The 23,376-nt window shown below is 40.7% G+C and overlaps 1 protein-coding gene across 1 annotated transcript; it reads left to right on the forward strand.

The window, feature by feature from the left end:
* The first annotated feature begins 4,350 nt into the window (after positions 1–4,350).
* LOC145800239 (uncharacterized) lies at positions 4,351–7,253 on the forward strand. Its single transcript, XM_082890059.1, has 3 exons — positions 4,351–4,362; positions 6,065–6,608; positions 6,925–7,253. Exons 1-3 carry the CDS (start codon positions 4,351–4,353, stop codon positions 7,062–7,064), a joined length of 696 nt encoding a protein of 231 aa, XP_082746185.1. The 3' UTR covers positions 7,065–7,253.
* Positions 7,254–23,376: the final 16,123 nt, after the last annotated feature.

Genomic DNA, 23,376 nt, shown 5'->3' on the forward strand with positions numbered 1-23,376 from the left:
CTTTGAGCTTTGACATTCACTCCCGTCACTTCATGACTTCCAAGTTCTATCAAAGAGAGGCAACTGTAGACACCCCATTTTTGACCATTCTCAAGACTTGGACGTCATCGTTTGTGCACTCGATGATTATGATTGCATACATTCGTTTTACGTGCTCAAAGTCCTCAGGGGAGTGCCCTGCCTTTGAGCCTTCAAACCTTGTCTGTTTTGTGCTTTGTTTTAGACCAAAACCTTGTTATTTCTTGCCTGGAACTCTTGGTAACCTATCAGCCACCACTATAAGCTATCGGCCATGGATAATAGTTGTCGGCCAGTGGTGTGGCCAATTGGCCACCAATGTCTTTTTTCAGATATTTGTTAGCAGCTGTGCCAACTGTTAGCACATTGAGTTGCATCTCCCTACACGTGTATGGTGGGATGTTTCTAAGCTCAAAGAGTGTTTTTCTATAAATGTGGGGGTTCCTTCCCCATTTTAGAGGGTTAGCAAGTTTGGAACAAAATTCTCTCTCTCTTTCTCTCTCTTTTGAAATTTTGTACACATTTGCTCACAAATCCCTAGCTTTTGCCTATACCTTCTAAACTAAATCTCCTTACCTTTGAGCTAAGATTCTTTCGGGCCTTTTTTGAGCTCTAGCAAGTGGTTTTAGCTTGGTTTGGTGCCTAAACTTGAGCATTGCTTCAAAGGTATAACACTTGCCTTATTTACTTTGTTTCAACATACTTGTTTTGCCATCTATTTCAATTGTTTTTGGCCTGGTTTTGAACTATAAAAAGCTTTTTTTTTGTGACTTGAAAGTGGTGGTTTGAGCGTTTTTAGTTAGGGGTGGTTCACCCTCTTTGTTTCTCAGCTTGTATATCTTTTATGCCTTTGTTTATCACTTTCAAATCAACCTTTTTTTGGGCCTTTTAACCATTGAATTTCATAGGTTTTTCAGTGGAAAAAAACTCATTTTGAAGTCCAAAATTGGAGGGGTTAGGCTCCCCTTCTTGTGTCTTGTTTGCATGCTTAGTTAGACTCATGTATTAGTTTAATGTTTTAGCTTTTTGTGCCTCAAGTCCAGCATGTTCTACACTCTGTTTTGAGCTGTTTTTCCACGGTTTTAGCTGTTTGGTACTTTTTGAGTCTTGTTTTGCATGCCTCTAGTGTAACACTTGTTGTTTTAAGGCTTTAAGCATTGTTGGTTTGAATTGATTGCATGTTGTGGTATTTTTTATCACTTCATTTAGCACTTATATCTATGCAATCCCCCTCAATTCTTCACTCTTTTTTTTTTCTTTGAAAGTAGTTTCAAACCACTTTTTTGCTTAAGTGTTAAATGCGGACCAACAGTGTAATGCCTCTTTCATGCCCAAAGTAACTTGTTGTTTGAGCCCTCTTTCCATTAGAGGACACTCACCAATGGACTTAATTGGTTAATGAATGTTTTGGTAATTTAAAATGAGTAAACAAAATTGGCAAGTAAAAGTATGCAAGAAAAGCATCTCTTTATTGCATTGTATGTGTTCAAATCGGATGTTAATTTGAACACATGTAAAATGAGACATTTCATACCCAAAAGTGATGAAATGTGTCATTTTCCTAGGTTTCCATTGCACTTGATCATGCATGATAGGGTTGTGGTCATTTTTGTCTTGTTTGTGCATTTATTGAACTCGTACAAACTTGGTCCCTTAGCCATCATGCATGGAAATTGCTTGATTGATGGTTTAAGGGCAAAGAGTTTCTCTCATTTGAGCTTGCTAGATGATAAGGAGGGTAAACAGTACAAACAATCCTTGAGGAATACACTGTTTTACTTTCTTTTGCTCTCTATTGTAACAATGAAGTTCAAACCAGCAGTGGCCGACAGCCACCACTAGTAGCCGACCGACCCCTTGTCCCTCTTGTCGGCCATTAGTGATTTTTTTGCACAATATGTTGGTAAGATGAAGTAGAGGTGATCTAGAAGTTGGCAGCATTTTCAATGATCAAATGTGCGAACAGAGGCTTGCAGCAGCAAGACAGTGGCTTTTCGGGTGAAAACCAAGCGCGTGCATGAGCATTTCTTGCATTCTGATTTAATGCTTAAATATCTAGCTTAAATTCGTGTTGTAATTAATTAGTTAGTTTAACTAGTTAATCAATTTCGTTTTATAATTAGTTAATTAGAATAGTTAATTAGTTTCAAATGTTGTAATAATTAGTTTAATTAGCTTAGCCTAGCTTAGTAAGCTTAATTAGCATAGCTAGTTGGTTAGCTTTTATTCATTCGGACCCTCCTTCGCGAGGGCGTAATGTTGTAATAAGTGTGCGTGTGTGTATGTCTTCTAACCTCACGTCTTTCTCTCTTTTATTTACCCGCTTTTGATGGTTAGATTAGAGTCATGTTTTAATAAGCATATCGTATACTTGCATCCATTCATTCGTATTGCATGCACCAAGGCTCGGCACATCATACAAACTATATTGTTATTTCAATAATTCTTTGAATACGTGTTTAACCACATGTTATCAAATTGTTTTATATGCTATATTGGTAGCCGAGCCTATTAATTGCATTCTTTGGATGTGTTGTATTAGGCATTTTGTATAAGTTAGGAATCATGCATAATTTTCTAACTTTGTCTTCTTGGTTTGGAGTACTAGGTGAGTTTTTATGCTTTAGCATACTTGCATAAGTGTGAATGTTGTCATGATTAGCATGCTTCCTATGAGGCTATGTGCTTAAATGTTTGTGGATGAAAGTTTGTTGTTTGAATTGGAACGATTCAACGAATGTGTGTTTTAAGCCCACTTTGTTGAGTGACAAATCATGTTTTAAGCCCACTATATTTGGTGGCGAATCCGCAATCTTTAAGCCAACTTGAGGTGGTAAATTCAAACCATTTTCGAAAATAAATATGAGTTGAATTGTTCCAAATTGAATAAACTAGTCTATACTTGCTTGTGTGCATCACATAGTAATGCTAGCCTAATAACTGGAATAAGAGCACATAATGTTTATAAAATATCATATAATGATTAGTAGAGGCCGATTTTTGATCGGGTAAGTGGGGATGCTCAATTCATGACCTTCTTCTCCCGTACCCAAGTTCCTGAGCTGAGGCAGCTTTGGTGATTACGGACACGTGGCCTTTGGCACGAGTCATGTGTTTCCTAAATTTTCTCAAAAATAAAATATTTTGGTGGCGACTCTATATCTGGCAAAGTAGTCCAATTTTGGCACTTTTGATTCAAAATCAATTTTTCAAAATAATTTGTCGGAATTGGACTCTTTTGTGTTTATTAATTTCACATTGCACTTGTGAGATTAGATTCAGAACCACGGGAGTCCGAACTGTAGGGTTTTCTTTCAAACCTTCCGAAAGGGGGCGCGAAAAAGCCGAGCTACAATAATGTTCTTTCATTTCATAACATAAATAGTACAAAAGTTTAACTTGCATAAATACCCTATAGGCTTACATCTTTCCCAGCCTTGGCTTGGTTACAACAAAAGTGAGACTAACTCATACAATTTAAGGCCTAGGCTATACAAAAAGTGAAATAAAAACTAGAAGGTCTTGCTTCTCAAGACTCCCTCAATTGCTATTGCTTTGGTGGAGGCATACCATCTTTCCCTGAAAATATTTTTCACAAATAAGGTGAGCCACAACCCAGTAAGAATAATCTAACATAATATATAAGATTTAACTAATATATAAGTGTAATGTGCATATACAATGTCAGGGGTAAAACATTCATACTTTTTATGTAGCCATAGAATACCAAAATCCATGTTTCATTTCATTTTTCTCAAATTCGTTTCAATACATGAGCCAATTTCATTATTCTTTAAATAACCCAAATGAGATTACAACTCAATAGTTCTACAATCACATCATCAACATACAAACACTTCAAACTGTCATTTTACGGAAATTTCGTCCGCGGGATCGGCATCCATGTATAATTTCAAGACTTTCACTCAGGACACTCCGGCTGTAATCAATTCATTTTGACCGGTCCTAAGACTTGAGTATTTTTTTTAAACACCCGATAATGAAAATTGAAAAATATCATTTTATGAATTTCTCAACAGAGAAATCAAATTAAAACTTTAATCCCAAACCTCACTCATTGTGACCAAATATTATTAGTTTTTAGTATTTTATAATATTATATAATTTTATGTATGCGTATAAACTTTTAAGTATTTTGATATAAATAAGAAACAAAAAATAAAAAAATAATAAAAAAAAGACGGTAAGCTTTGGGCATTTTTAGGAGAAGTTAAAGAATTTTTTGGGTGGAGAATAGAGAGGGAGACAGCTAAGAAAGAGAGATTATATGAGCATGGGGCGGTGCAAAAGCATTTTGTTCAGGGAAAGAAAATGGAAGATAAGGTTTTTGTTTTTAAATACAAAAATGATTGAGGCCTCAAATTTTTTGGCTCAAATTTGCCTCGAATTTGCTTTTTTTTTTTTTTTTTTTTTTTTTTTTTTTTGCTGGGTTGATGCTTTGCTTATTATTATTATTATTATTTTTATTTATTTTTTTCTGCAATGATTTAGCCTAGAAAAAACAAACAAAAAAAAAAAAAAAAAATTGCATTTCGAGGCAATTTCGCGCCTCAGTCTCGAGGCCTCAATCACGGCTCTTTTAAATAATATATCTCTCTCTCAAAGAGAAGGGCTGGGGTGGGTTTTCATAAATAATAAAAAAATATAAAGAAGAAGCTCACATGATCTCTCTACAAGCGCATCTCCAATGATAGTAGGCATTTTACCTATCTAAATATTATTATAAAATATACATTATATTTTGCATGTCAACTGTTTCATGTTTCTACTCCAACCATGCTCTTTATTTTAGTTATTCATCTAAATATTATTAATTTTATAGAATGCCACGTCAATAACAAAGATGGAGGGAAATAATCCAAATGATTAAATACATTTTGCCTAGCCTTGAAGGCTAGCTACATGTAGCTAGCGAATGTGAGCTGAGCCAAAATGCCTAATCATATGTCTAGTGCATTGGAGTTGAAAAAAGTGAGTCACATTAGGCATTTTAACTAACAAGCATTATATGCCTAGTGGGTTGGAGATGCTCTAAGTAATGTTAGGTATCATGAAATTTTTTTTATGAAAATAATCATGAAAATTTTGTGACTCTTGAATTATACTTAAAATAAAACACCATACACTAATCAAAGTAATCCAAAAATCATAAATTTTTCATGATCATTTTCATGATACCTAACTTTTTCCTATCTCTATATATGTCTCGCTCTCTCGGGTTGCATAAAAAAAGGAGAAAAAACATACACATGGGCAGCTCTCTGTTTTTCTGGCATGGTCTATCTCTCTCTCTCTCTCTCTCGGGTAAAACAAGGGGAGGGACACAGCTTCATGGGTTTTGAAGCTTCATGAGTTTTGAAGCTAAAAAAAATACAGACACACAAGACACATGGGCTCTCGGTCTCTCTGTCTACGGTGTAATACAAAGTGCAAAGTGAGATTTGAAATGGTGGCCTAAAGAAGAAGTTTGAGATATCTCTGTGTTTTCTTGAGAAAATTAAACAGACAGAGGGACATCTCTCTCTCTCTCGGTCCTTCCGTGCGAGCTTTCGTTGCAGATTTTGGCCAAAAAACAACCACAATATCTCTCTCTCATTCTCTCTCGCATGAGCTCTCGGAGATGGATATGAGATGGATAGACGAAAACACAGACCTCTCTCTCTCCGTCTGGGGGGGTTAGCCGGTTGGTTTTGGTTCTTAACAGCATAGTCTCATTGGTTTTTCGAAGACTGCTTTTTTTTTTTTAGGTCTTTGCTCTTTTCTCTTCTTCTTTATCTTTTCATACGGCGCATACACATATACACACACGTATAGCTAGGGGGACCTGGACTGCGGGCTGGCGAGCTCCCTCTCTGTGTTCCAATCGGTGAGGGTGGTGTTCATGGGCATGGGTGATAGGGAGAAAATATTTAGAGATAAAATAGAGAGAGAGACCGAGAGTGAGAGAAACAAAACAGCACAGCTCCAGGACAATAGGGAGAGAGGTGGTGTCCTCGGCTGCGGGGGGGTTCCATTCGAGTTTTAGAACTACCCAGGGTGGCTTGTCTCTGAACATAGATGTGTCTACCACCATGATAATCCAGCCTGGGCCAGCGGTGGATTTTCGGATTGCAAACCAAAATGTGAAAGCTCTTTTTTTCAATTGACTGGGCAAAAGCTTCAAAAAAACAAAACAAAAGAGAGCCTTCCTCCTCCTCCACTCATCGCCGTCCTCCCAGACACTGCCGTTACGGCAATCTTGGTCTACCTCCGCCGGTCCGTGTGCCACCGTCGTCAACCAGCACCACCATCGCCGTCCTCTATCACGGTATCCCTCACTGGTATCCCCCCTCTCTCTATATATATACATCACCGTCACAGCCATCGTCAGCCACCACCGTGGGCCGATCCGCCATCGCCTCCAACCAGAACCACCACCGCCGTAGCTTTCACAGGTGGATTTGGAGGTAACATTGAACATGACCCACATCTACTGTATACCCTCAGTGGCATTCAAGTTTTAGTACTTTTTGACAAGATGCATATACTTGATATTGATAAGTTCTCTTATAAGGAAGAAATACTACCTTAAGGTCATGTTTGATTCAAAAGATTAATAGTGAAGTATTAATCTTTTATTAAATTAGTGTAGGATTCACTATCCAATTGGATTAATATCCATTGGATTAATAATTCCACCCCTACCCCATTACTAATAATCCTACAAATTTGTTGGATTAATTATCCATTGGATTAATAATCCTAAACCAAAATGTTAAAACAAACATGAGATAATTGGGTCCACGGATTAATAATCCTAATCCCATGCTCTAATCCACCCAATCAAACATGCCCTAATAATTCAGATATGGAAGGGCAGTGAAAATAAAAACGGTGACATGTGAGGTGAAGTTGATACAAGTATGGATATAATTAATGTGGACAAAGCAGTAAAGTATTTTGTGAGTTGCAAAAACTTGGACGGTGGATTTGGATGCTCACCTGGTGCAGAATCGCATGCATCGCAAAGTGGGGCCCTCCACTGAGGATGAGTACATGGGCGGTGAAGACACATGGATCTTATTTTATTCATTTCTTTCGGATATGTAATATTTAAAATATTGTAATAATTTTTTATTTTGTTTCTTTCAATCTTATTTTTTAATTATTTTTTCTAATTGTATATATGTATATATTTGACATACCATACATACATATCCTTTGCATTCATGTTTCATACATCTTGATTCGGCTAAGTTTGCATTTGTCATGTTTCATACATCTTGATTCGGCTAAGTTTGCATTTGTGAATTTAATCAATTCCTTTGTGATTATGAGCGCTACCTAATGTTCTTGAGATGATTCACATGTCATATCTTAGAAGTCGAATCTTCGACTGCATCTCATGAATAAATTGCATTAGGAATTTGTATAGAAGATCATGTATATTTTACTAACTTTGTTTTGTAACTTGTTCGTGGGACGTCAGTAAATATGTGAGTTTTTATGCTTTAGAATCCCGCTAGTACATAATTTTCTTATTATGTTTAACATCCTATCATGAGGCAAATTGCTTAGATGGTAACCTGTTTGAATGTCTGTGGATGAAGGCTTGTTGTTTGAATTGGATGATTCAATAAATGTACGTTCAAGCTCACTTTATAGTGGCAAATTCACAAACTTTAAGCTCACTTGAGGTGTCAAATTCAAACCCTTTGCAAAACAAACATGAAATTGAAATTGTTCTAATTCTTGCAAAATTAATCTATACTTGTATGCTTGACATAATAAATTTTGAGGATTTATTAAATAATCAGAACATGAACATATAAGAAAATAAAATTCATATCATGTTTAGTAAAGGCCAATCTTTTGATCGGGTGAGCGGGGGTGCTCAATTAATGACATTCCCTCTTCATACCTAAGGTTCTGAACCAAGTATCCTTGGTTACGACGAACAGTGGCCTTAGCACAAGTTACGGGTTTCTTAATTTTTTCAAAATAAATATTATGCGACGACTCTTAGATCTGATAACGCAGTCCATTTTTGACAAAATTGTAATAAAATGGATTTTCAATAAAAGTTATCAAATCTACACTCTCATATTTGTTTCACATTGTACTCGCAAAACTAGATCAAAGAAATCGAGAGTCCAAACTGTTTAACGCGCACGGGTACCCACTAGGCATGTTATAGTTTCTAGCGACTCTGCTAGGGATTTTATGAAACCTTGACTCAAACTCCATAATATGACTTTTACTTTCAATTATATGTTTATTGCATTGCATGCATTGGTTTTTGTGACACTACACTTATCCCTACATTACTTTGGAGGTCTTGTGTTATAACCTTTTGAGATCTGAAGGTTCTCAAACTTTGAAGAGAGGCTATATTGGCTCTTCTGATTTCCTAAAATCTTCATTGGTTATGACCCAAAAGACTCTTTGGTAATGTTACATTGACTTGAACCCCTAAAGTAGAGCTAACCTTGTACATATAGTGAGCTATAGTACCTTTTAAAATTAGGACAGAATGCTCTCCCATTTTTAGGATGTATGATAACGCTTGTTTGAATAGTGAACCCTAGATCATTTCAAAAGCTAGGACAGGATAATCCTACCCTCCATATGGGTGTTTGTTCTCTTTCCTGCTATGTGTTATGTGCAATTTATTGGATCTATACAGGGGTCTCAAATTCGAATGAGTGGTTTAGGCATTTCAATTTGTGGGGTTCAGTGTGTTTTTAGTGGGGGCATAATTGGAAGTTCCCTTTTGTTTCTGTAATTAGGGAGTGACCACTTGTTGATTGCACATGCGTTATTTTGAATATTGTGGGCGCCCCACACTTTGACTGGCAATTTGAGAATGGTTTTATTTTGAGTTCTAAATTGAGTATTGAGTCTAAGTATGATTCCGCCAAGGTTGTAGAGTTGGGATCATGCTCGAGTCATTCTAGTGAGTCAGAGTCTGTTGATTTCTAGAGTGCTCACCTAGACATTTTGTCCTATCTAGGTAGTCTTTGTCATTTTCTTTTGAGTCTGTTGTCATCGCTATGTCGAAATGCCTTTTTAATAAAAGTGCGTTATCGCGGAGTCGAAATGTCTTTTCAATAAAACTACATCATTATTGAGTCATAATTTCTTTTCAATAAAAAAAATGCCATAGAGTCTGCCTACTTCTCTGTGCCATTAAATCATCACATTGACCAAAGTTTTACAAAACTTTTCTTAAAAACTCTAATAAAAATGAAGAGGAAGAAATTTCTCGGGATTTACAAATTTTGATCAACTAAGAGGAAGAGAGGTGTGCTAAGCCTTTGATGAATAAAATGATTTCTGTTAATGTGGGTACTAAGAAGGATCCTGACTTGGTCCAAATTGGTTCTATATTGTCTTCGTAAGAGTACGAGTGATTAGTCACTTTGTGAAAAGATTTCAAAAACTGTGTTTTCCGTGGTCCTACGAAGACATGCCTGGAATTGATCTTGACTTGAAGTCCAACCTCCTTAGCTTTCAAACCGTGATTCCCAAATATTCAATGATTAACCAAAGTGTGAGGCTTGCATAGCCAAAATGGAGGCAGCCCTTGAACTAGGGGCAAAAGTATGAGGCTTGCATAGCCGAAATGGAGGCAGCCTTTGAACTAGGGGCAATGATGTGATTCAGATTGGAAACAGCCCTTGAACTAAGGGCAAAGATGTGATTTTGAAATGGAAGTTGCCCTTGAACTAGGGACAAAAGGTTGGATGTGATCAAAGATTTACAATTGGATTGTTTCTCAAACTAATGAAGACCGCCTAGAAAGTCAAACCCAAAATTTGTGAGAAAAAGGACAATTGGGTTCCTATCCACTACACTAGGGGCAAATTCAGGCCCAATTAGCCTAGTCCCTACATCATCATATCTGTCGGTCAAGTGTAGTAGTCGTTCTTATAGATGGCCTAGAGATTTCACACCCAATCAACATGAACAAGCTAAACTAAAACCCTTGAGAGGCTCGCTAGGCTGAAAACCTGGAAGGGCGACCCAGGCAAAAGTTAGAGCAGAAAAACAAAAAAAAAAAAACAAAAAAACAAAAAACAAAAAAAAAAATAGAAAATAAAAAAAAGAATAAAAAAATGAAAAAAAAAAATAGAAAAATGAAAAATGAAAAGCTCGCAAGGTTGAAAACCCAAGAGGGCGGCTTTAGCAAAAGTTAGAGCGCAAAAGAAGAGTGTCAATACTCGAGTGAACCTTAGTCGGAACTACGATGGCTTGATTCCTATATTGAGGATACGTAGGTAGCTTCATCTTGAAATTCGGCCCTAATAATTTTTGTTAACTCATTCATTTCGTCCATGTTTGATTAGTGTATCTTTAGTCGACTTGGTTGTCCTATTCGTATTTAATTGATGTATCTTCGTTCTGCTCAGTTCAGTTGATTCGATTTAACTTGGTTCAGTTCGGTTCGGTCCAGTTCTGCCCGGCTTCATTCGGTTCAGATTGGCTTGGTTCGGTTATCACCATTGATTATCTGGCTTGGGGCTATGCACCCCGATGGTTGATTCCATGTTAGTTGGGTAGTGGCCATTTGAAAAAATAGGTTTCGATTATTTTGACTGAAGCTGACTAATTTTTCTTGAAAATTATTCCAGTTTTGCAAAATTTGGACCATTCTTTGGACTTAAAAAAGGGAAAATTTCAGTGCTCACAGCTTAGCTTACATGATTTTAAAGTAGAAAATGGAATAAGCATGCTAATCTAACTCTCATGTTGATCAAAACCTTTTTTTTTCAAGAGAAAAAAAAAAAAAGTCAAAGCAATGAATTATGGGCATAGTTGAGTTAGTGATTATGTCTTCTCCACCGCTCAAGTCAACTATTCAGTGTATTCATACCAGTCAGTGTATATAAGTGTGTTTGGATTGTCTTGCTTCGTTTTTTCTTTTCTTTTTTTTTTGGTTTCGTTAACTCATTAATGCCCAGTTCAGAGTTCAAATTTCAATCATTCTCAAATTCAATCAAACAAATTGTTTTCAAGCTCACAGTGATATGCCAGTTACACCATTGATGTGCAAACACAAAACTTTTTTTTATTACAATCAGGGGAGGACATCCCCGATTACAGGGATTCTAAAAAAAAAAAAAAAAAGAAAAAAAAAACAGCAAGCCTAGAAAAATAAAAATAAAAAAGAGAAGAAAAACAGCAAGCCCAGAGAAATGAAAAAAAAAGAAAAAAAAAGAAAGAAAGAAAGAGAGAGAAGGAACTTATTTTCTTCTGATGACAGCCACACGCCAACTCCACGTGCCGACTTCACTTATTCGACTCTTCCGCTGAGCTTTTCCTCTTTTTGTCGTCGACCTTTGATGGCCCTGCCCCAGTACTTCCACCGAGAGTTGCCCCAATGCTTCCACCGAGAGAATCAGCTCCCCGCCGACCATCAAAAGCGAAGTACGAAGGTGTTCCAAATCTAGCCATAGAGGTGGCTTGCCGTTTCAACTCTTTGTTTTCGGTCTTCAGTGCACAAATCTCTGCTCGCGCATCCTTGTACATGCGCTAGAGCAGAGAGAGTTGGGCGTTAACCTGGTGTACTTCACTCGTCCTTATCAGCAGATGGTAAGCCAATTTGGAGACTGTAGTCATCGTCTCCATACATGACTTTAACGTGAAGTGGTTGGCTTCTATTTCAGATTGAGCGGCCATTATTTTCTCAATCAATAGCATGGGAAGGTTAGGAAGAGGAATGATAGGAAGAGTAAGAGTAGGGGTACTCAGTCCGGCAGAACTTACGCGATTGTTCAGGTCTAAAAACAGAGTGAGGGGACAGGAAGAGGAGGCCATGGATTAGAGGTGAGAGGTGTAAAAGAAATAAGTTGCAAAAAAATAGTAGAGAACAAACTGAGTTTTGGTCTCCTTCATTCAGTCTCTCTTTTTGTCTCTCGATGAGAAAGAAGAAACAAAAGAGAGTGATGAAGAAGAGATAGAAGAAAATGGTGAAGAAGAAGATGGAATAGTGTGTGATTAAGAAGAAGGCTGAAGAGAAGAAGACAAAGAGGGAGAGAGAGACAAGGCGAGTACAAATCGAGGTCCGCTTTTGTTGGCCAGTGACGCAAAAACAAGGCCGCGTGTCAGACGCGGTTATTGAAGGAAGAGAGAGACACGGGAGAGTTGTATGTGTATGCATATATGTATATATATTGTATAGCTATGTGTTATATATATTTGTTTGAAAATTTGGTCATAACAGTGGCTTGGGCTCAGTGGTTCAGCTCAGCAGTTACAGGCTAAAAGGCTGAGCCCGAGGTTAGGAGTTCGAACCCCACATCGAATGTTTCTTTTGTTTTGTTTTGGTTTTATGTACATATATGTCTTGTATACCCATATATATATTTGTTTGAAAATTTGGTCACAAGAGTGGCTTGGGTTCAGTGGTCCAGCTCAGTGGTTAAGGATTGAAAGGCTGAGCCCGAGGTCAGGGGTTCGAACCCCACATCAAGTGTTTCTTTGTTTTGCTTTGGTTTTGTATATATATGTCTTGTATAAGTATATATATATTTGTTTGTATATTTTGTCACAAGAGTGGCGTGACTCAGTGGTTGAGGACTCGAAGGCCAGGCCTGAGGTCAGGGGTTCGAACCCCATGTCCATGCATTTTGTGTTTTTCATTTTGCTTGTTTTGCATACATGCGCTGACGTCAGCAAACAGCATATGCCTTCTCCGTAATGGCATCTTCCCGTTGACGGTCGTAAGCGGAATATTTCCCACCTATATATATAACGTATATATCTGTGTATATGTCTGTGTATAGGTCTGTATATGTATGTGTCGTATATACCTGTTTATATACCGTATATATCTGTGTATAGGTCTGTATATGTCTATGTCATATATACCTGTATATATATCGTATATATCTATGTATATATCCGTATACACCTATGTATTTTGTCTGTATAGGAATATGTATATACCGTATGTACATATCTGTATGTATTTTTGTCTATATATGAATATATGTATACTGTATGTACATATTTGTGTGTATTTTGTTTACATATACGATCACATCCACATCATGCATCTATCGCACGATCACGTCCACATCGTGTATCTATCACATGATCACGTCCGCATCGTGCATCTATCGCCCGATCACGTTGTAGACGTCGCCGAACGTCCCGGGAGGGAATCCCGTTTTGTTCATTTGGGCTCACTACAATTCAAGACTCAATGTCACGGTCCTGTATCTAATCTCGCAGAGTACAATGCAAGACCGATGAATCGTCAAAGAGTCCAAATCCGACATATCGTTTTGAAAAACAGATTTTTGTAAAGAAATGCCAAACATTAACTGCTTTGCCAGATATAGAGTCGCCACCTAAATATTTTGTTTTGGGGGAAATTTAGGAAACCCTGACTCGTTGCCTAAGGCCACGTGTCCGTCATCACCAAAGTTGCCTCGGCTCGGGAACTTGGGTACGATTGGGGAAGGTCATCTATGAGCACCCCCGCTCGCCCGATCCAAAGATTGGCCTCTACTAACCATGATATGTCGTTTTGAAAACATTATGCGTCCCTATTCCGGTTATTAGCTAGTCTTTAACTACATAATGCGCACAGCAAAACAAGTATAGACTAGATCGCCTAATTTGGAACAATGCATCACATATCCATTTGTTTGGAAAATGGTTTGAGGTTTGCTACTTGCAAGTAGGTTAAAACACATATTTCAATGAATTTGATCCAATTCAAGCAACCCAACCTTCACCCACAGGCATTCAGGCAGTTATAGCACATAAGCAATTAGCCTCATGGCAAGCATGTCGTCATGTTAACACTCACATACATGCAAGATGCTAAAGCATAAACACTTACAGTGTACTCCGAGCCAAAACAAGGAACATGTTAGCAATCAAATGCATGATCCAAGTCCATGTCAAAATGGCTAATGCAACGCATACAAAATGCAGCTAGAATAGGCTCGGCTAATCTACAATGGCATATGAAATGCAACAATTCAACACGTATTCAAGTTGGAATTGAAATACTTATGCGATTAGTATGATGCGGCGAGCCCGGTGCATGCAATACAGATGAATGATGCAAACATGCTATCATAAGTATGCTAATTGAAACGTGCCCTAAAACTAACCATTAAAAGTAGGTAAGTAAAAGGGAAAAAGAAGTGGGGGTTGGAAAACATGCACACACTCACACACACTTATTACAACATTGCCCTCTCTCGGAGGGTCCGAAAGAATAATACAAATTAATTAACCTACAAGCTAATTAAATATTTACAACACTTAACTAACTAACGAATCAATTAAGCTAAGAAAAAGCAGTAAAGAGGCCTCGGGAAGAGGGATGAATGCACGCATGTTCGATTCCGCTCGGAAATCCATCGTCATACTCTTGCTGCCTCTGTTTGCACTGTTTTTCTTCTCCGGAGACTACACAAGTCCCAAGGATGCTTCTGAAATACTCCCTGAGGGTTGTGGGATGCCACTGGCCAAGAGGAATGGTCACCGGCCATGGAAAAGTGGTCATCGACCATTAATGTAGCTCTCGGCCAGAGATTTGTGGTCGACCGGCACTCAATGTGGTCGGTCGGCCATTTATGTCTGCAGAATCCTATTTTTGAAGCAATAGAGGGCAAACAAGACATGACAATGCATTTCAAAACAAATGTCTGCACAACCAACTTCCCTATCATGTCATGAACACAAGGGAGTTTGGCTCTCGACCTTCGGGCCACAAATCAAGCATTTCAATGCATGACGGTCCAAGAGGCCAAGTGTGCAATTTCAATGTCAAATGAAATGCACACAAAACATACAAAGGGGCCCTTCAAAACCTCTATCATGATTGATTCAAGAGGCAAGAGATGCATGCAATGATGCTATGCAACCTAAGCATGTAAGCTAAGTATGCAACATGAGCATGGGGACAAGCATGCAAACATGCAAGCATGTAACAACATATCAAACAACATGACAAAATGCAAGCTAACAAGCATGCAAAATGTAACTTAAACGTGCACATGTGCAAGACATGTAACAACGTGTTGAACAACTTAACAAAGATGCACTCCAAATGCAATATCACTTAAACATGCAACAACATGTTAATGGGCCAAGTATGTAACAACATGCAAGGCAAGCATGTAACAACATGCAAAGGATGGTCTTAAACCAATGTTGGCAACTCTCAAATAGGTCCAAATCAGCGGCCAATATGCTAAAGGATAAGGGACAAAGTCACATACAAACATGCATGGTAATTGGCCTAACACTTAAGCATTAAGGGGCAACTTTTAAGCACATTTAAAAGGAAAGAAAAGCATGCAAATGTGACAACAATTCATGCTCCGAAACGGTGCTAAGAGTGATGCCAAATCACATGAATAAGCCAAGCATGCAAGATTAAGGCTTAAAGCTTAAAACTAGGCAAGGGACTTGAACCAAAGCTACACAAACAAAGAGCATATGGCAAGTATGACCCAAAACAGTCCTAAATCATGGCAAAGTAATCCTAAAACATGCAATGACCAAAGCCAAAACAAGCTAGAACAAAGGGACAAGGCATGAGGCATACAAGGTCATAAAAGAGGCATTACTCTACACCTAATGTAACCAAACATGGCACGATTTAGGCAACCAAAAACAGAGATATGGCACATCAAAATGAGCCCAAAAACCCACTTAGATGTCATTCCAATAACCTAAGCATGATGGCATACACAATGACACATCCATGAGGCATACAACCCTAACTCTTTAAAGCATTAAAGGAGTTATAAATGCAAGCATACAAGCATAACATGTGGACTGAAATAACATTATAAATGGTGCCAAACCACTGAAATGATCCAAATGGAGCATGCTAGAGGATACAACACTCGAAGCTAATAAGCAAGATTACATGGTAGCTATACAAAGCAAGTCATGGACGACCCAAACAACCAAAATCAGACCTCAAGCACACCAAAACATGCATAAAAGCTTCACAAAGCTAAGCCAAAATCATGCTAAAAACACATGTTACAACATGATGCATGTTAAGGCCAAAACATGGGATTACGAGACAAGTGTATGGAGCATGCAAGGCATGTCTAAACCAATTTAAAATAGTGCTATATCATGGCAAAACAAAGCCTAATATGCATTGAAATGGAGCTAAAACAAGCTAGGCATACAAGCTACAACACAAGCCATTTGTGCAAGCATTAAAGACAACAATGAGAGGGGATGACCCTCTCCTATTTAGGACACCAAAACCACCTCTCCGCCATTGAAAATCCTTTGAATTTCAGTAGTAGAGAGGTCATGCAAAGACCAAAGCAAGGGCCAAAATGGATGGCCTAAAACAAGGCCTAACAAGGCCTTTGAGGGGGGAGACAACCCCAAACCTCAAAGTGACCTGAAGCAAAGTTCAAAAGCATGTAAAAATAGAAATTTTCTCAGTTATACACTAAGCTTAAAAACAGATGCAAGATAGGTTAAAAGCTTGTGCAAAAATGGAGAATAAAGGGAATAGTTCTCACCCTTGTAGACCTTCTTCAAGAAGACCACTCCAGCACCTTCCTTGGGTCAAAACCAGCTCAAAAACTTCAAAAACAACCCTTTGGCACCTCAGCAACCAAGGTATGGTGTAACAATATGTGCCTTAGTGCAAAACTAAGAACAAAACACCTTTTTAACACACACAAATCAAGAGGAGAGGGAGATATAGAGATAGATAGATATACGATCCTCTAACCCTAATCTCAGACCTCTGAAACTTTTTGGAACCCTTGAGGAGGGAGGAGAAGCCCTCCCTTTATAGGAATTCCAATCTTGCAAAGCTTACAAAACAAGCTAAGCAAGAGGGAAATCCCTCCATACATGTGTATGGAGGGGGTGCATTGTGGATGCCAGCTAGTATAAAACATCTGCCAAAAGCAAATGAACAGTGGTCGGCCAGCGAAAAATGACAAATTGACCAAAACAATGGTCAGCTGACCACAAAGAGTGCCGACTGGCCATCACCAATGGCCGGTAGCAACAAAACAGGGCCGGTGGCCTCAAGCCATGGCCAGTGAGGTGTGGGGATGGCCAACAAGCCATTCCCTGCCCTCAAAAGCAAAACAACAGATGTTTGGTGCAAAACCAAACACAAAACAAGCAAGTCGAGAGATCCTAAGGCAAGGCGCATAGCCGAGACCTCCGAGAACTCAAAACGAACACGGACATGGATGATCACCGAGTGTTCAAACGGTGACGTCCAAGTCTTGAGGACGGTCAAAAATGGGGTGTCTACAGTTACCCCTCTTTGACAGAACTTGAAAGTCATAACAATAACGAGAGTGAATGTCAAAGCCCAGAGACGACCCATTTTTGACAAGGCCAAAGACTTAGACAAAGCATACAAGCTACAGACAAAGATATGCGCCCGAAGGTAGGGGCAAGATGCAAGACAATGCACAAAGCCGAGCATAACTTATGATCATGCAAAGAAAACTGTAATGAAGCATAACATGCAACAGTTTTAAGGTAATATAAGCCAAACTACACTACAATGCAGAGAGGATGTAAGAGAATTATTCAATTCTCGATACGCTTGACGCAGAGAATACAATACCTGTGCAGCTCGTCTGGTCGTGCCAGCTTGAAATGAACCGTACATACAATATCGTGCCTAAAAGAGAAAGAAACTTAACAGGTACAATATTTTTAGAAGTATACATAACAATGCAATTGAAAGTGCGTGACAACGCAAGTGAAGGGGTGCATGACAATGCGGGTGGGAGAGGTGCATAACAACGCAACTCGGGTGTGTGTATAACAATGTAAGGAAGGCATGCGTGACAACACAATGCCGGGTGGTACATAACAATGCAATTGGAAACATAAACACATATAAGTAAAGCAACGCGTGACAACGCATGCAATGTGTATAGGAATTTGAATGGAAGGGTGCAAGACAATGCAACCAAAGAATGCGCGACAATGCGGGTGGACGGGAGGATGCAAGACAATGCAACCTAAGAATGCGAAACAACGCAGGTGGATGGGAGGATGCAAGACAATGCAACCTAAGAATGTGCAACAACGCGGGTGGACGGGAGGATGCAAGGAAATACAACCTAAGAATGCGCGACAACGCGCGTGGATAGGAGGATGCAAGACAATGCAACCTAAGAATGCGAAACAACGCGGGTGAACGGGAGGATGCAAGACAATGCAACCTAAGAATGCGCAACAACGCAGGTGGACGGGAGAATGCAAGACAATGCAACCTAAGAATGCGAAACAACGCGGGTGGACGGGAGGATGCAAGACAATGTAACCTAAGAATGCACAACAACGCGGGTGGACGGGAGGATGCAAGACAATGCAACCTAAGAATGCGCAACAATGCGGGTGGACGGGAGGATGCAGCAAGTGCATGCAATGTTTTCTAAAAATGCACTGAATAGATGCAATGCAGATGGAAAGTGGGACATGCGTGTAAACTACAATGCAATGTAATCTACAATGCAAAATGTGCTATATACTATGGAATGTATATTATGTACAATGCATGGGACGGGTAAGGCATATGGCCAAACAGTATCTTGCCTAGGAAAAGCATGGACACAAACAAACCACGTTTACCACGAAAATGGTGTCGTCACCCTCAACACTAGGTGCGTACACATAATATCATAACTGTGCTTCGATGTGAAAAGTATGGGCACATACCAGACCAAGCTCAACATGGAAAGGCGCAAGCCATAGATGGACATGCAGCAAATGCATGCAAACTACAATGCAATAGATACATTCTATATGCAATGAAATGTATGGAAATGTACGACAATGCACATGGTTTGAAATGCATGATAATGCGAATGAAAGATGCATGACAATGCATGTTGTTGAAAGTGTGTGACAATGTGGGTAAAAATGAATGATAATGCAAAATAAGAAATATGCATGACAATACAAGATAGGGAAACGCATGACAATGCATGTGAGGTGTGCATGACAATGCGGGATGTTGAAATGCATGACAGTGCATATAATAGAAATGCATGACAATGCAACCGAACTCGAACGCTCGACCACGAATGCTTCTTTGAGACGCTTGACGATGCAAATGAACTCGAATGCGTGTCAACGCATGTTTGAGATGCATGACAATGCAATTTGAACCTGAATACGCGACAACGCACGTTTCTTGAGATGCATGACAATGCAATTTGTGTATGTTTATCGTAAACAAGACAACACACGTAATGCAATGCATTCAAAGAAGTTACTGAATCTCCCAAGATACTAATAGATACGAAAAGGGATACACCATGCGCGTATCGAGTGCTACGCACAGAAGACACGGTTCGAGGTCAAAACGGAGACCGGTTAAGCTTCAAAAATGCAATTTCTTGCACTGTCTTGAGCAAATAAGGCCCCAAACCACATAAATGACCCAAACAAAGGTGTAGGAGGTTCACCGGCCATTGGGAAAGACCACCGACCATCCATCGGCCACAAAACAAGGCCATCGGCCATCTATTTGGCCGACTGGCAAAAAATGTGGCCGACCGGCAAAAAATGCCTGTTCAGGGCAGTTTCGTCCTTTTGGCCACAGGTCTTTAAATATAGGGCTTCTAGCCTTATTTCTTCACTTGCCTCAAGCTCGAAAACTCTCCCCCTTTCTCTCTAGGTGATTTTCCCACCTTCGATCCGTGCTTTTCCTTGGTTTTAAAGCCCTTTTCATCGTTCGATTCGCGAAATCCTTCGCGTTACGTTTGTTTTGAACCGAACGAATCTTCGTTTTGGTGTACCTTTCTCGATTTCCACCACTTGGGGTTTGTTTCCCTCGAGTTTACCTTGATTCTCGTGCCTTTTCCGTACTCCAAGCTTTTCGCCCATTTTTCACCCTCTCAGGGTTGACTTTTCAATTGACTTTTCACATTCTCGCCCGGTTTTCACACTTCCGGCCATTTTTGCACCCTTCTCGATATGGCAGACGACCTTCCAGTGGACGGGAGTCCTCCAGCGATAGACGTGGACCCCGAGGTCGAGCTCTTGCCTTTGAGCGTTCGACCGTTCGACCTAGCAACCTACAGGCCGGCGATTCATGTGCTGCCTCCCGACGGACTTCGCCAGTTCAGGAGTTTTGCCAGGGGCGTGCCACTAGAGCTTCAACTGCACGAGCCAAAGTCACATTGTCCTTCAGCGTTTCTGAGGTACACTCTTCTCTATTTCATTTTCTGCAATGTAGAACACATAACTGCAATAGTCGTTTCTGTTCCTTAATTGCTTAGCCCGGATACACCGATATACCACATGTTGTAGTTTACTGCGAACGCACCTATACTTAGCATTTATTTGAATCTGAACACGTGCACACACACTGCACTAATACATCATATGTTGTAGTTCACTGTGAGCACACCGGCACCCGATATCTGTTGAACTGGAAATGTGCACACATGCACTGCATTTTCACTAATCCTAAGTGCATTCAACACTGTACTTGTAACACTGCTTCGCAACTGTTTGTTTTGACCACAGGGGATTCCCATGCCTTCCGGGGGTATGGGAACGTCATGGCCCAGGGGTGGTACATGGAGCTTCCTGAGGCGGTTCGCCGTATTGTTGACCAGGCCAACTTCGGCACTTTCTGCATGGGGCTCTCGCGCGCACACTGCGAGCAGACCTCTTCTTGCTGCTTTGGTAGAGAGGTGGTGGGACACCACCAACTCCTTCCACCTTTCGGCCACGGGAGACATGACGATGACTCCCTTTGACTTCTCCATGCTCACAGGCATCGGAGTAGGAGGTGATCCGATCCCCTTCGATACAAATATGGATGAGTGGGAGGCCGCTCAGATGTACCTGCTTGGCGACATACCGCCTCTTGCTCGTCCAGGATTTGTATGATACTCGTGGTTCGAGGACCACTTCAGGATCCAGGCGTCTACCGGTCAAGAGGAGGAGGAGCAGTACCCACGCGGCTTTTTGATGTTCCTACTGGGGACCACTCTTTTCGCCGACCGGGCAAACACTGTGCCCCTTTGCCTGCTGAGTGCACTGGTTGACGTGACTAGGATCCGCGGCTACGACTGGGGTGGTGCAGGCTTGGCCACACTCTACGACTATATGAGTTCATCCTCCCGCCTTAGCGGATAGCTACTCGGAGGCAACTGGTAAGCTTGGGAGGTACATCTTCTTCTTCTGTTTTACATTTCTGCTTTACATTATTTGTATTCTGTATACTGTACACACTGCGGTCTTCTTCACACTGGTCATTTACTACACACACGGCACACATATAATCTGCTTTACACACTGCGCACATTGCACAACACACTTCATATACTGCACAATCTGCTGCCAACTGACTGTACACTACACATACTGCGAACACGCAATCTGCTTTACACTGACTGTATACTGCATGGACTGCACAATTTGCACAATGCACTGCTCAATGCATGGTTTTGCGCCTTCTGTTTTGTTCTGCATTTTGCTTTATCTGATAAGCATACTGATGTCTGTTCTGTCACACTGTAGTTGTGGGTATACACCTACTTCCCGAGGCTTGTCCCAGTACCAGAGGAGGAGATGCCTCACATGATCCTATTCTCCCACCGCTTCGACGTGAGGTGCGAGCGGAGGCCTCGGGAGTCTTTCATATTCTTCTGCCGCTATTTCGATACCATCACCGCAGCAGAGGTATGTCAAACATTACAATTCATTTAAGCTTCGCTTTGCATTGCATCTTCAATAGTAGTAGATAACAGACTGTATTTTGTTTGCAGATCACCTGGCAGCCATGGGCCTCATTGCCCATCGCAGTACAAGAGCGGTATGAGGGCACTCAGGAGACCTCCCGGTTCAGGATTTTGCTAGAGGGCCCGGTCTGCCGAGCTTGGTACCTAGGCGAGCGCTTCTTACGCCAGACCTTAGGTCTACCGGAGCAGACAGTTCTAGCACCTCCTCCTACTCATGTGAGGCATACTGAGAGGTACACTCTGTGGGAGATGACGGAGTACACCATCGACTGGGAGTGCGACCATTTCAGAGGCGAGGGCGATTATGCCGAGTACATCCAGGTCTATCTGATGTCGCCTCTGAGCAGTGCTCGTCGAGCTGAAAGGGAGAGGCCTGCGGCGCCAGTGGCTGGAGCAGGAGTACCGAGGGCACTGAGGGTACCTCCGGCTCGGGGCAGGAGTGGGTCCCGGAGAGGGCAGAGAGCTGGGTGGCCAGCGCTGCCTACGATGATGACATGCAGAGGGCAGGGTGGGGAGACTTATCAAATTCCCATCGTTCCTCCTCCGGTTGATCATGAGTTAGTCGGGTTCTACGACTTGCCCCCGGTATGTACTACTGTATTTTGTATTCTGTACCGTCATTTCATTTCATTCCGTTTGATATTCCGCAGAATACTGATGCACACTTTTGCAGGCTTCGTCTGAGTATACTCGCCAGTCCCTGGAGTTGACCGCCTCCGTGATGGGATGCTACAGCGGAGTCTCGACCTGCTGGCCATCTACAATATCCCGGTAAGTTTTTTTTTTTTTCAACCACAGTCTTTCAAACGCAGTCTCAAACTCTGCATAAACTATTTCACATAATCTGATACATTGCACCGCCAACACAGCACTTGATACACGGCACTCACGGCATTGGTATGCTGTAATCATACACTGCTCATAGCATTGCTCACGTCATTCATACACTACACTCACACACTGTATTCTGTACTGATACCCTGTTCACAGCATTCATACACTGTACCCAGTCACTGCATTCTGCACTGATGTACTGCTCACAGCATTCATACATTACATTCAATCACTGCATTCTACACTGATACCCTGTTCACAGTATTCATACACTGTACTCATATACCGTACTTGATATTTATACCCTCCTTTTGCGTAACATACTGATGCGTTTGTCATTTGGGATTTTCAGCCTCCATTCCAGATTCCGGCTGCAGGGGGTGCTCCAGCTGGACCGTCTATTCCTGTTCGGGGAGGAGGGGGAGTCCGGCGCGGGATGACATTCCGTAGTCGAGGCAGACACAGGCGCACCCGTGCTGAGAGCAGTTCTCGAGAGCCCACTCTAGACGGCGACGAGTCAGATGAGGAGGCGGCGTCATCGCATGGTGAGGCCGAAGATAACTCAGACTCTGATTTTGGAGATGGTGGTAGTGATCCTGGACTCTCATCCAGGAAGAGGACCAGGACCGACCCCCGTACCTGAGATGACTGATTTTGATCCAGACTTTCTGCAGCCTTTTCTCTCTTTTTCTCTTCTTTTTTCTTCTTTTTTTTTTGCTTTTCTTTTTGCTGGTAAGTTGAGCATATTGTACTGTCGTAGGCAGGTTTCATTTTCTCC

The sequence above is a fragment of the Camellia sinensis genome, chromosome 1 (assembly GCF_055761805.1).
Source record: "Camellia sinensis isolate YWXY chromosome 1, ASM5576180v1, whole genome shotgun sequence".
In the NCBI taxonomy this organism is placed as follows: Eukaryota; Viridiplantae; Streptophyta; class Magnoliopsida; order Ericales; family Theaceae; genus Camellia; species Camellia sinensis.